Raw genomic sequence first — 15,449 nt, 5'->3', positions numbered from 1 at the left:
AGGGAAAACACTAGAAGCCAAGGAAATGTGAAAGTCAATGCACTTGCTTCTTAAGCTGTTTATGAACAGCCATCATTAAATCAAATCAAGATAAATAAGCCTCTGTGGCTATAATGCTAACATGATGTATTACGTAGTATATAATGTTAGTGTAAATGGTGAGGTTGCTGAGTAACTTTTTTCTTTTTTAATAGTAATATTGGGATACAACAGGTGGAGAGAAACTAGCCAAGAACCTGTCAGCCTAGGGAAAGCTCATGTGTACCTCTGCTCCTTCATAAGTGAAAGGGTCACATATTTTGGGTGGTTCCCTTCACCATGTAAATAAAGCTTTGACCAAAGCTACTGCTGAAATCATCAGTGAAGTCTTATATATCATAGGAAAGTCTTCCATTCTTAGAAAGAGCAGATGTCAACTAACACTCATTGGCTGCACTTAGGAACGGAACCTATTATGCATATATACAACTCCTAGCACAGTGGAGTTAGAGTCACAACTCCACCATTTAGGACAAAAAAAAAAAAAGTCCTCAATGAAGTGAAAATAATGAACAGAACTTTTTTCTTTTTCCCCTTAATACTACTGGAATTTAAGCAGTGGAAAGGAAGTTGCCAAAAATCCAAATCTATTTTTAAAAAGCAGCAGCAAGATACGACATGTTAAACTTCAATAAGAGAAGTTCAGGTTAGATATAAGGAAGAAGTTCTTTACTGTGAAGGTGGTGAGGCACTGGAACAGGCTGCCCAAAGAAGTGGTCAATGCTCCATCCCTGGCAGCGTTCCAGGCCAGGCTGGGCAGAGCCTTGGGCAATGTGATCTAATGTGATGCGTCCCTGTCACTTGGAACTAGATGATCTTAAAGTCCTTTCCAACCCAAACCATTCTAAGATTCCATAATAATCCAATTACAAATATACTATGAATGCATATTTGAGTATGAATAAATTACTTATAAAAATATAAATAAATAATGAATAAATAAATACCATACTCCAAAGATTATAGCTTCAGAACTAAAAAAAAAAAAAGTTACCAATACTAGGAAGCTCCAATTGAATTCTTATGCCACCAAGTGGGATATTGTGAAAGTCATTAAGACTAGAGATTTCAAAGAGGAATAATTTGCATGGAGTGTTTATCTGCCAGCCTGACATTAAATATGTCAGCCTGATTTTCCAAACTGCTGAATACATTTGAACTGGAATTGTGGATGCTCAGCAGTCCTGAAAAAAACAGAAACTGACAGGGGTTTTTACCTTGTTTCTCCACCTGTCAGGAATCACTGAAAACATTCCCCATTTACAAAACTATTTTGGCTTCTAACAGATGTGACATACACAGCAAATGGGAGTCCACACAATCCATCAGCAGTGGGATTAAATTCCGTTAGTGATGTTTCTCATACAAGATGTCAGTGTAGCCTATTCTCTTTAACTGCACCATTGCCACATTTTTTAACAGCACAATCACTGAATAATATAATAATCCATTACTGCAGGAAATTTCATGCTTCTCTACTCGGTGTTTTCAATAGGGCTGAGGTATTACTATATCATCAAGCTAAAGGTCCTCCTGGGGCTGAATACTACCCAGGCAGTTGTATACACATCATATACTACAGCAAAGTGGCTGACTTAAAAATTCTGAAGAGTGAACCTCTGTGAAAAGAAAAAAAGAAATATATAAAAACTTTATTTTTTAATTATCTAAGAATTTTACCAGAGGGTGCTTTGTAACTTGCACTTGTGCACATTTCTGATGATTCAGCAGATGCGTCTGGTGCTGATCTGCTACTGGCAGATATTGCAGATCCACTTAAGCCAATAGGCTGAAGATCTGACCATTATTTTCTAACTGATTTGTGACAAGATACACAACTCATACTTATTCCAAACACCTCTGGAAGCAAACAGGAATTTCTGCAGCAACGCAGTGCATTCTGCAAGCAGGATGCCAAGGAAAGCACAGGCAAGAATAGCAGCCTCACTAAGAGTCCTAAGATAGCATATTCAATGTTTCGGCTTTACTGTATCCCACATCATCAAAAGATTGGCTTAAAAAAACCACACCCAAGAAAACCAAAACCCACAATGTAGCATGTGCCAGACGCTTCATAGAATTGTACCAGTGAAGGCCTGATGTTTCATATTGCCCAAAGGAAAACATGGATGGCACATAAGAAGCAAACACTCATTGTAAACAAAATCCACAGCTAATCTATGAGGAATCTTATCTACGAGCTACGTCAGATGACACAATCTTCACCTGTACTGTAGAGTCAAACACTCTTTCCTACCACAGGCTCCAGTGCACCAGTGTGTCACCACCTCCAAACACAGATACCAGGCCCCTCTGCTACATTATGATTCACAGGGAAAAAAACAGGAACCACTAAACTAGATCAGCTGAAGAGCATCAAGCAGCAGTCGATATATTTGTTCCCTTTTGGAGTTCTGCAGCCTAATCTTTACCCAGGAAAGGAATTTCTGAGGCCGTATTTTAATCCCAGTTTAGCTTAATATTGAAAAATCCCAGGTCATATGCTGGGAAAAAAGTTACATACAAGGAAAGGTGACAGGATTTCTGCCCACCTGTCTCTAGTCCTAGATATCATCTTTCAGGAGTGTTAAATTCACTTGTAAGAACTGTTGCTAAAACTAGATGAGGCCCTCCAAAAACTCAGTTAAGAGTGTGAAGGAAAATATTGCTATCACTCTTGCAAGGAAAAACAATTCTGAAGTCTAACAAACATCATTAAGAACCTCAAACTGGAGACATGCAATCCACCTCACTGTAATTCAGATAAAATACGAATAGCCATCTACTGGAAATAAAATAAGTGGTAAGGGCACTCTACATATCTCAGGGCCTTCATCACCCATGGGAAACAAAGTATTCTATCCCATTCCAAGCAGCTATTTTAGGCCCTCTATCTTGCTGAAGGGGACAGAGCTTATGGGAGAGTGAGCTGTAAGCATACCCAGTGCCTTCCATACAGCTCCAACCAGAAGTCATTAACAGCCCTTTAGAGATACCAGACCAACCACACACAAACAGATGTTATAAAGAAAATGTTACAAGTTACTGTAGATAGGCAGTGATATTATGGAAGAACAGTGAACATGAAGTTTGTATGTATACGTCCGTATATGTGTGGGTGTTAAGACTCAATGAGGGCAGCGTATGGCTCTAGAATCTAGCATCAATTTAAGCTAAGCTTTAGATCCCAGGTCAGGATTAAGGCTTGTGGTTTAATTATACAGAAATTTTAGGATGAAAAGTCCCACTACCCTGAGATAATACCTCATATTAAAACAAAAACAAAACCAACAAGTATTCTTCCAAAGCTTCAGAAAAGTATTTGGTTAACTACAGTATGCACATAATATGCAGAAAATATGCATGGGATAGGCAGAAGCATGTAGTGAAAAAGATCAGCGGAAGCCAGGCAACTGGCTGCCTTGAAGTTCTGATTCTTTAGGGTCTTTGATTCACTGCAGAACTGAAGTTATGGGATTGGCTGGGATCTAAGCACCTGAATTTGACATCCAAGCCTCAAATCTGAACATGCTCATCTCTGTCATTCAAGATTTGGTCTATGTCCCCAATGCATTACCTAAATGAGACCCAAGAAATACTGGGGTAGTTAGTTGGGAAGCCACAGGTCTCACCTCTATCACACGTCGCTTCAGATGCAAATATACACACTGTCCTGTTTTCCGGTAATGCCTCTCAATGTGTTCCCTTCCAAATCCCAGAAATGTGTTCATGCACACATAGAGACCTCCTTCTGAATCCTAAAACAAATGACAAAAATAGTTATAGCACAGAAGGAACAGAGTAGGACAGAAAGCACCTAGCAAGCAGGAATAAATTAATTAATTAATTAATTTAAAAAAATGGCAGACTCTGTTATTGGGCAAGCACTTAAAATACACCTTTCATAGCTCATTATGGTGTTTACATCAGTCATCCTCTAAAAATTCCACACCCTATCATAGCCTTTAGAAAGTCACTGGAATGGATCACTTTAAAACTACAGATTAGCAAGTGTCCAAATTGGAGGTCTACAAGTTAGTCTTGAAAAATTCCATTTAAGTGCCTGATCCACAGAGATTTGTAGGTGCAGAAATTTGTAAAGCCCAGAAATAATCAAGCACAGCCATTTAAAATGGAACTCTTTTGGATGTTTGATTGCAAGAACAACATTCCAAATCAGAGGCGTGGCAGAGCTCATAGTCCAGGGATTCAGCCACAACTTCTACTGTTGATCAGAATCTTGTCTGAGAAAAACCGATCTCAAGTGATCTTACAGCTCAAAACTGGCTAACAAGAAAATCCTCAAGTGTTTTGTGAAAATTCTTCAGTGCCTATCAGGGATTCTCTCTATTCATACAATTAGAGTGCTTGGAGACAAGGGTACTGAAAGGAAATACAAAGATATATATTCCTGGTACTGATCACAAATGCTGACATAACCTGGCAGGAGTCTTGTCACTTTCTGCTCTCCCAAAAGCTGGGTGTTGATGCTGACTGTTACTGGGGTCTTGGTCCATTTTAACACTACTCCTAGATCTCTCTTATATATTCAGACTCCCAGAAGGACTTTCAGTCATCTGGTTCGTTGGTGTTGGATCAATTTTTTAAGCCCTCTCCAACATGTATTGTTTTGAGTAGATGGTGCATAACAAAGATTGAGCCTTTCAGAAGCACTGTGACCTTCCTTCTATTGTGAAGGTGTTTGTGCTATTGGAGCACAAACACAGGCACAGAAAAGCTCACACTATATTCCTCAAAGAACATGAGCCAAACCATAGGCAACTTGAAAAGAAATTAAGTAAATAAATAAATAAAAATCCTTACATCCAGAAAATAAAAAAAAAAGTCACCTTAGGCACATACATGCACATAATCATGTATTGAGAATTGTTACATCAACAATTGCTTTGACAGGATACCACCTGATAGTGCCACACCTGAAATATATTCAGTGCAATAAAATGAAACTCTCTCCTGCCCAGCTTGCCTCTCTCCAGTGCTCTGCCAGGCAAGAACCTGTACTCCACCTCCAAGCCCTAGCAGGCCCCTCTCTCAGAGCCAACACAAAGTTGTCCATCATGCTGCACCAGACAGCCACTGTACCAGTTAGGCTCTTTCCAGTTCAGTGCACTCAAACAAGCAGCAGAGGGCAAGTCTGACAGAAATCGTAGCTGATCTCCAGTATTCACCTATCTGCACCAGGTTAATATACCTTATTCTCTTCCAGAAAAAAGAAGCTGAAGGGCTAATAGTGTTGAACAGTTGTTGCTCATTTGATACCTGGCACAGACCAGATAAGAGCCTTGTAAGTCTCTCTCCTCTCACTATGAAAGAAAACCAGGTTTGAATGTTCCACTCTAAACACAGTTATTTCTTCCCAGTCTCTTTCAAAGACTGGCACTGAGTATTTCTAAGGTCTTGAAGGAACGAAAAGTTCCAGTTAACCTACAACTGTCATGCATACCTCTATGCTACACCTTCAAGCATGTTTGTTTGAATCAATACAACGCAAGAATTGAAGAACTGCCTCAGACACCAACTCATATCGGTACTTCCGCAGTGCGCAACACAGCCATGGAGCTGAGAAACACACCATAAAGAGAGACCAGAGAAGGATGATTTACCCCAAGACTTTAGAAAATGTCTCTTCCGCTTTTCTTCATGTGGAGCAACACTTACAAGCTTCAGCAACTCAGGTTTAGCAAAAGATAAACATGTAATGATGTATACAGCTGTTGCTTTAACTAAAGGACAAAAAATTGCTCTGAGCATTCCAATCAATCTAAAGCATAAGGATTTAAACTATCTGCCATTCACACTTAATATATACCAGGAAGTCATTTTTTCAGCATCTAGATACCACAATGATTATCTCTGCAGAGTAAACAGTAAACTATTTAGTCATCTAATTTCTAATCCACATAACACCTACCTGAGATTGTATTAAAAATAAAATAAAATAACCATACAGCTCCTTAAATCTGAAGTGTTCACAGCTTTGAGAACACGGCGGACAGTTAAGATTGTGCTCAAAAGTAATAAAGTAGTTAAAACTCAAAATAGTATTAAAATACAGTTGCATTTAAAACTGTAATTATATTAATTTAATTAATTTTAATTTACACTACTCTTTCACAGATTTATCTATTTAAGGCCCATTTTATACCTATGCTGTCTACTCTTTCATCCTGTATTATCTTCCGTGAGAAAGTCATGGATGTGTCCTCTACAAGAGAGGACTATAGGCACCCAGCCTAAATAAAATATATATAGTGTTGTTACTCTAGGGTCTCAGGAACTTTGTTTACAAATTTGTTTTCTTGGAGACCATTTTCTCTTTTTCTGGAGGGAATCCAAGAGACCACTGAACCGCTCTGATAAGCTGCCTATGACAACAATCTGACACTTCCAGTCTATGAGCTAAATGTAGAATCTGAGTAAGTTGGTTGTGGTTACTGACAAAACAGTAATTTCTCCTGGAGAACACAGGCATGCTATTCTCTCACAATTTGGAAAGAATTGGACAGACTGTTCAAAAGCCTAAAAGGTCACAGCAAAACAGGGATGTGTGAAAAAGCCACCTTTGCAGAAGGCTATATAAAGGATTAGGCCCCTACTTGGTGCTTAAAGAACACCTGACTGTGATCTAAGACAAGCTTTATGCTGGAGAACCCTACTGAGCACACAACCAGTTCTGGAAGGAATAGTATTTTACATACCCTGTGGCATACAAATCTTTGCAACCAACAGTCATTTTACATATGTGTGAAAGTTTACACTGGAGAAAGGAAACATATCTAAAGTACTGAAGACAATATCTTACACCAGAAGAATATAGCTTGTCTCAAGAATCAAAGCTAAGATGGTCACAGCAGAATCACAGAATGGTTTGGGTTGGAAGGGACCTTAAGGATCATGTAGTTTCAACACCCCTGCCATGGGCAAAGACACCTTCCACTAGATCAGGTTGCTCAAAGGCCCCACTGAACCTGGCCTTGAACACTGCCATGGATGGGGCAGCCGCAGCTTCTATGGGCAACCTGTGTCAGGGCCTCACCTCCCTCATAGTGAAGAATTTTTCCCTAATACCTAACGTAGATCTTCCCCCTTCTTGAAGAGCCCCTTTAGGTACCAGAAGGCTGCTCTAAGGTCTCCCAAGAGCCTTCTCTTCCCCAGGCTGAACAACCCTAGGTCTCTGAGCCTCTTCACAGGAGACGTGCTCCAGCCCTTTGATCATCTTCGTGACTTCCTCTGGCCTCTCTCCAACGGGTCTATGTCCTTCTTGTACAGGGGCTCCAGACCTGAATGCTGTACTCCGGGTGGGGGTGTCACCAGAGCAGAGGGGGATAATCACCTCCCTTCACCTGCTGATCATGCTTCTTTGTGAAGCAGCGCAGCAAATGATTGGCTACAAGCTCACAGTGCCAGGTCATGTGGAGCTTCTCATCAACGAACACCCCAAAATCCTGCTGCTCAGGGCTGTTCTCAAGCCATTCTCCACTCAGCCTGTATCTGTGCCTAGGACAGCCCTGACCCACATGCAGGAACTTGCATTTGTTGACCTTCACAAGTTTTGCACAGGCCTCCAGTTCTTCAACTTGTCAAGGTCCCTCTGGAGGGCATCCCTTCTCTCCAGCATGTTGACCACATCACACAGCTTGGTGTCATCAGCAAGCTTTCTGAGGGTACACTCAATCCTGTTGTCCATGTCACCAACAAAAATGTTGAACAGCGCCTGTCCCAGTTATCCCCAAGGGATAACACTCATCATTGGTCTGCACCCAGACATCAAGACAGACTGCAGCTCTTCAAGTGTGACCATTAAGCAAGTTCTTTATTCACTAAGTGGTCCATTCATCAAATCCACAACTCTCCAGCTTAGAGAATGTCATGCAAGGATAGTATCAAATGCCTTGTACAAGTCCAGGCAGATGATGTCAGTTGCTCACCCCTTATCCACAAACACTGTAACCCTGTCATAGCAGGTGATCAAATTTGTCAGGCACAATTTGCCCCTAGTGAAGCCACAATATACCAGGTGCTTTACAGATACAAAGGGAGGCACAGTCCACACCAAGGAGATAAGTTATGCTTTGTTTTTTAAAAAAGGTCTTCTTACTTATTTAGATAGTCATTCATGTTTCGCAGAGAAGGAAGGAAAAAGAGCTAAACTGCAACAGACTTACCCCCTCTCAGGCCTGAAAAACAGAGCAAGAAAGCTGGTGGACAAGAGGTCTGGCCAACACAAACTCCAGTCCATGAGGAAACAGAGAGAATACCACCTCACTTCACATATGCTTATGACACCACAGACTAACAGCTTTCCAACACTACTAACCTGATCAGGATTTGAACTAATGGCCCGTATCTCATTACCAAACCCCAAACCATTTAAACCCCTCAGGGAAATCTAGGGTTTAGCAATTTTAGACAATAATGAATTTATAAAACCACAGCTGCTGTGGTGATCTACTAACGCAGCAAAGAGTTACATACTCAGGTAAATCTACTACACAGCTATTTTCTTTAGGTCCACTAGAACAATGATGAATATTGCTAATACAGTTATCAGAAAAGAGGGCAAAATGGCACCTCAAGTCTTTACAAGTCTTCATACCTAAATATAAAGAGAAGTTTGCTTATCTTATCACATATAAAGTAAAAAGTGCCAGTTATGACAAAGGGTCACTGGCTCCTCTGTGCATTTGGTCATGGTTTCCATGAGAGCATTTCACTACAAAACCCACAACCATACAGAACTGTTACAGGCTCTATTCAGACTGTTTATTCATCAGGAATCACCAAAATTAATTTGGCTGTGGTCACAAGACCTTTGCTGCATAACTGCAATCCAATCCTGAATATATTTAGAAAACGTACAGGACCGTCATACACATCACATTGAATCTCACAATAGTGTAACTAAATTAAAGCAGAAAAGGAATAATAAGAGGGTAAAATTTGACATCTGGTAAAGAGGAGGAGAGGGAGAAGCAACAGAAAAGGAATGGAATGACACAGACATACATAAGCATTAATGTGAAAACATACACAAGCAGTGAAGAGAAGGCATGTACTACTGCAACTGGTAAAAGGCAAAAGAGATGGGAGGAAAAAGAAGAGCTGGATTGGGCAGAGAAAGAAAGGACAAATGATCTGAAATAAAGTACAGGATTTCTAGTAACTGGACTGTTAGCTCCAAGTGCTAAAGAAATCCTTCCCACACCTTCCCATCAAAACAAACAAACACCAAACAAAAAACAAACAAATCAAAAAAAAACAAATATGTAAGTTACTATTTACTGTTTTGTCACACCTTGCAATAACAACATGCAAAATACTGAACAAATGATGCATAACCAAAATAAACATATCTAGTCTCTGGGGTCCTGATATCATGTGGACAGCCAGATGAAGTTGTAACAGCAAATATATTACCATTCTGAAAAGTTTACAATTCATCATGTTCTGGGCTAAATGCCAAGTAGTAAGGATGGCACTGGGTATTTCCCTACTAACAGATTATTCTGCAATTGCTTGACAGAGATGTCTTGTCTCCATTGGAGCTTCTAGATGGGCACACGGACAAGGCCAATCAAGTGCAGCACTTGTATGCCCTGGCAAGAAAAAAAAAAGCTGTTCAGGCAGCCAGTCACTAAAATGAAACCAAACCACCATTCCAAAAGGTGGATTGACTGCTCACTCACATGCATAAATCACAGGCAGACTCCAGAACAGGGCACACATAATTCCAAAGCAGTATTCACAAGTCACATTCACAGGCAGGATCAAGGCTTTGTGGTAGGTGAGCAGATAATAATGGTAAAACTATCATTAGGTACTTCTAATCTGCAACAAGGAACACAGAACTTCCACCCATCAATCAAGACTGTTTGAGGCCATATTACCCAGGTGCAGATTGCATGAGCCACTGACAGAGATCCCATGAAGGTTTACTTCCCAGCTCTAGCAGTGCCACTCATACTGCTTCCATGGCAGCTTAGAGAAAGCCTGATGATTTTTGGTTTGTGCAGAGCTCTAGCCATACAATTCTGTTGGTCACAAAGACAGTGCTTCCAGAACAGAAAACATGGGGAAGAGCTGAGCGGAAACCTAATGGCTCCACAGTGATTCAGCAGAGGTGCAGGGTTGTCCATTCATCTGCATTTCTGTGTTTATCCTCTATCACTCCAGGTAACTTCCAATCAAAGTCTCTCTGCTACCCATAATATTCCAGCCCATCATTGCTCTGGATAACAGGATAACTAATGTTTGGTCAGTCATGGCTATAGAGGGAAAGGCTAGTAAGACCCAAATTTAGATCAAACACACAGAAATGTACAATGCACGCACACACAATGTTTTTTCTCCAAATCCACATAGTTACTTCTCACATTTGTGAGACACTGCAGGCACAGCCCTTACTGATTTTACCATTCTCCAGCTTTGGAAGACCATTTTGTTAACCTTGGTGTCCTGGTGCGCACCCAGCCAGCAAAACACTCACCCATGGGACAGCTTTGGTACTGCCCTGTGATGCAACCGTACAACAGTGCTTTGATTTTTCAGAGTGATCACCCACTACCAGGCAATTCACTCCCTCAATAACCTGGCTATAATTTTGCATCTAGGCTAAAATCCTTTGTCTGGAATATTCGATTTGTCTTGGTGTATTCAGTCACCTTACTTGTTTCCTCACTGCTGCTCCTGTCCCATCAATAGAAACAAGATACCAGGCTACCCCTCCCAGACAGTGGCCCCAGTGACTAATTTTCTTCAATGAATATTGACCAAAAGAAAAGCCAGATGAGAGGTGCTTATTTCTAGAAACATTTATGCAGCATGGTCACCGACATCCATTATACACTGCAAACTCTTAAGGATTTTCAGTCCTAGCTCTGCTGTCTTATAAACAGCAGAGCTTCAGAATAGTCTAGCTTCTGTGAGCTGTCCTAACATAACCACTACAGTCCCCTAGTCACAAAAATTAAGTCAGCAAGATTCACAGAGGAAGCCGTTAGAAGCAGCAAGGTGTTCCAGCAGAGTGAAGCCAAGCTGTAGGCTGCTCAATCAAACAGTTCTGCAACCTACAGAACCAGTTTGGTCCTGCCACTGTATCGGGCTCATAACCTGTGCTGTGGTTGTAAAACAATGCCCTTCATGAAGAAGCTTTCAGAGCATATCCATTTAAACATATACAGCCTGAATGCAAACCTTTCTTATGTTCCAGCTGGTATCGCATTTGTAGCGGCTGCCTCTCCCTCAGATGTATCTTGTCCAAAATGACTGGAGATCTTTGAGACAAGGATCCCATTAAAAGACAGAATTTCCAGCTGAATACTATACTTCTACAGAAATAATACTAAAACAAAAGATTATACAACACAGTCTTTTTGCCTCCTGCATTGTACTGAATACAAAGTCTGGCTCATCTGCCAAAAGATGTGACAAAAGATGTCACAGTGGAGACAGGAAATCGGAGACAGGAAACCTCCGTGACAGGGGCACAGACACAGAAAAAGTCACCAGGAGGGACAACCATGTGTCAAATCTGAAAAATGAGAGGTACAGGACTTCATCAGCCAAGTTGGAAACAAGGAAGTGGTACTAGACTACAATAGCTAGCTGCTGGGCCTGTCACTCAATTCCTGTATAAATAATCAATGGTTACCTGGAGTAGGAGTCCTCATTAGATAAAGTTTTTTCTAGAAGCCACAAAAAACAAACAAAAAAAAAAAGCAAAAAAAAGAACAACCCACAACCAACCACCCAACCACCAACCAACACAGGAAAGTCATTAAAAATTAACTCTTAAAAAAGTACCTTTTCTAATCTTATGAGACAAGCAAACTAAAAAGCGTCACTAAGGCTCTTAAGCACACAGAAATTTGCCCCCTGTTTCTGCCAGCTTTCCTAGAAACCAACTCCAGTATGTTGCTGGAAATAGGCCAAATCTAAGGACATGAATTTCTCATCTTTCTAGTGGTCTTTCTAACAATACTACCTTACTAACAAGACCATCACGCTACAGTTAATCCACATGGAAAAAAAAAAAAAATTACAATGAATATCCTCTTGTACCTCTCCTACCTCACACTTTTGATCTGAACTAACAACTCTCTTTGCAGCACAAAAGTACCACTGTTCTCAGATCTTCACCCCAGGAAGTAAGATTTCCAACTCATGGAAAAGGAACCTCAACCAATTTGAGAACAATGAGTGAAGCTGCCCATATCCACTGGAACACCAATCTCAGTGATGCTACACCACTCAAATCTGGACAAGGGGACACAGTGATAGAATGACAAAGCAAGATCTCCCAGCCACTTTAAGCTTTGCACAACCAAAAGTTAAAGGTGGAGCCTCACACCCAGTACCTCATTTTCTTTGGCACCCCCTGACACAAATAGCTCTGGTTTTGACCATCCCACCCTTCTTGGTCCTTTTCAAAACTGCTGCAGAATCTTTTATTTATAAATATAATACTATTTTGTACCTTAATGCTCACATGTCTGATGGTTAGTGTATTTTAAGGATCACAAGACTTCCTTACAGGAAATGTAATAATACACAATCAATGTAAAAAACTTGAGTATGGAGGTGCTGTGTGACTGGATACAACACTTTAAAGATATAGACAAACACTCAGAAAATTTACTTCTCTGTCAGGAAATTCACTTTGGAGAAGAAAAAAAACAAACAAACCAAACAACCAAACGAAAAACCCACAAAAAACCCAAACAAAACACAAAATAAACAACAACAACAACTAAAAAGGGTAAAGCTTGAGAGACAATTTTACAGCATTAATTAAAGAAACTACTAAAGATCTGGTACTGAAGAAAAGGGACAGAATAAAACATCTCTCATGAAGCTGACTCTAGAGACATGCTGAAGTTAAACTGTAACAAGGAACATATTTAAAATGGCAAAATGAGATGATGTGAAGAACACTGAGAAAGAAGCTTACAAGAGAAAACACCTCTGCCATCAAAAAAGTAATTTGGAATTTTACCATGGAACATAAAACCAAGAATGCATTTTTTAAACACTGATCATTTGCTTTAGTATTTAACAAAATAAGCAAAGTGTGTATCTTCTTCCAAAAAGAGGCAGACACCCCAATTGGAAGAGGCTTGCTTGGGTTATACATAGCTGACCTGAGAAAATAAATTGCAAAACTAATCTAATACAAAGCACAAACATCTCCCATTAGCCAAGGCAACAACCTGTCTGTATCCCATCATCTTCCTCCTGAACAAAAGACTGAAAAAACAGTTTTCTGCTATTTTCAATTTGAAAATAACATTGTTTAACCCAAGAATGCACACACTTGCTCTTTAGAACTGTCATCCTATAAACAATACTCAGTATTCATTAGGTTATACAGGAAGAAAAAAATAAAATCCGAGGTAAGTCTTTGCTCAGCTAAGGTGCAGAGTGGCATGGGCTTGAAAAGCCATGGAAAACAATCGAAACTGAGACTAGTTTCATTTTTACTGGTACTGCACAGGTTCCGCTAAGCCTTTTGCTCAGTGAATACCTATAATGCAATTTTAACAAAAAGCTTCAACAACAGAGAACAACATTGTCCAAAATCTGAAATCTCTTTCCAATAAGATCAAAAGGCTGAAACATTTTGGGGAGAAATAAAAAAAATAAAATCACATATGGCAATTCCCACTCCTTTTGCTAGTTTTACACAGAGCATCTGTTAAGTTTTTCTCAAATGTTATGTCCTGTTCACATTGTTTTGCTACACACAGCTTTTGTGGTGTTTACTTGAGGCTTGTTGGAGGATGTGATTGCTTTTTCAATCCGCAGCAGCATTTAATATCCCTTCCTACTTGTTAACAGCAACTTTTATAAACCACAATTCTGAATACGAATGAAAGTGTTGCTAAAAAAAAATCAACCATGTGCTCATCCAAGCAGAAATTTAAAGGAAAATTGCTGTACACTGATTTCTCCCCCTCCAAAAAAAAAAAAAAAAAAAAAACCAAACACACAACTTTATTAAATATATAATGCAATTAGCACCTCTTCAGCAGTCTGCTTTGGCAGTTTTAATCTGAATCCCTCCCAGAACAGTCGGGGCTGATGGGTGACACTTGAGATCTGAAGAGTGTGGGTAAAAATAACCTCTGTTCAACAAGACATGATGAACACCAGACAGCTGAGTCACCTTTAAACCAATTTTAATTTTCTGAATTAGAAAGTATTATCAAAAAGAGGGAGTTAAAGAATTAAAAAATCTGTCTGAAATGTATCTTTCATTGAATATTCTGTAATGTAAACTCTGAGCTTCCTTTTCCTTGCTGCCATTGGCTTAACATCAACACAGAGGGCTCAACCACCTCTGAAAAACGTCAACTTCATGTATAGAAGACACTTATTAAAATTTCAGCTCCATTTAAAAAGTGTAATTTCTAAGCACCTGTTTCTTACAAAGCACTTATCATTCCTATTAATGACGGCTTCCAGCATTATCAGCAAAATTAAGAATTAGTCAGGCCCCAAACTGCTGCTGAACACGTACAATCTGTGGAGCTTGTGGGCGTTTTGCAAGACAGCTGTAACACCACAGAAAGTTTCCTGTACATCAAGCATTCATTTGACAGCAAACTAAGCAAGCTAGTGGGGAAACACTACAAGTTCATTGAAGCCCAGTGACAAAACTGAAACCTTAGGAGAGAGTGTTTCAGAAGTGTGTTCACACTGATTTTCAGGAACAGCCTTTACTTTGGAAGCTTTCTCCCAAGACTGCAAAAAGAACAATGAGCACCGACACAGCAGAAAAGCAAAACGATCGGCATCTACTAGCAGAAACATGCCAGCTACTGCCGTTTTTTACGACCCGCGTGAAAGCAAACACAAATCTCCCAACGGGAGCGGACAGACCCCGGACCACTAAAGGCCACTTCCCAGGCAGGAAAGTTTCCCCAAATCTGCTAAAACCCCATGTTTAATCAACCACTTCGGACCGCCTTAAGTGGAAAGGGAAATACACGAACAAGCACGGCGACAGCGTACGAGCCAGCAGCGATGTGCCGAGAGACGCCCCGGTGCAGCAGCCCGCGGGCACAGGACGGGGCAGGGCCGGGCCTCTACCCACCGCTATTCCCACGCGTGGCGGGGGAAGCCCGGCAGCCCGGCGGGGGGTGGGAGGGAAGCGAAGGGAAGCCTGGCTGCGGAGTAAGCCACGGCAGGTGGAGGCGGGCGAGCTGCTAACGGAAGGAACAGCCGAGGTTATGAAGCCTGCGGAAGAAGCAGCGACCACGGGAGAGACGGGCTGTTCCCCGAACGGGGTGCGATGGAGAACGGGCCGCGGGAGGGGCACGTTTCCCGTAGAGCGCCGGTTGAGGGGAGGTCGGGCGCCGGCGGGGAGGGGGAGCGAAGGCAGCCGGGGC

General features: G+C 40.9%; 1 protein-coding gene across 2 annotated transcripts in view; it reads right to left on the bottom strand.

Moving 5' to 3' along the window:
* Positions 1-15,449, bottom strand: part of USP13 (ubiquitin specific peptidase 13) — a 55,175-nt gene that overhangs the window by 39,330 nt on the left and 396 nt on the right. For both annotated transcript variants that reach the window (XM_062602904.1, XM_062602902.1), the window contains exon 2: positions 3,672-3,797. In XM_062602904.1, the coding sequence (XP_062458888.1) occupies positions 3,672-3,797 (126 nt within the window). The remainder of the gene's footprint in view (positions 1-3,671; positions 3,798-15,449) is intronic.

The sequence above is a fragment of the Pezoporus occidentalis genome, unplaced genomic scaffold (assembly GCF_034315485.1).
Source record: "Pezoporus occidentalis ecotype Australia unplaced genomic scaffold, CSIRO_AGI_Poc_V1 ctg8, whole genome shotgun sequence".
Lineage (NCBI taxonomy): Eukaryota > Metazoa > Chordata > Aves > Psittaciformes > Psittacidae > Pezoporus > Pezoporus occidentalis.
This window is presented reverse-complemented; position numbering and strand designations above follow the sequence as displayed.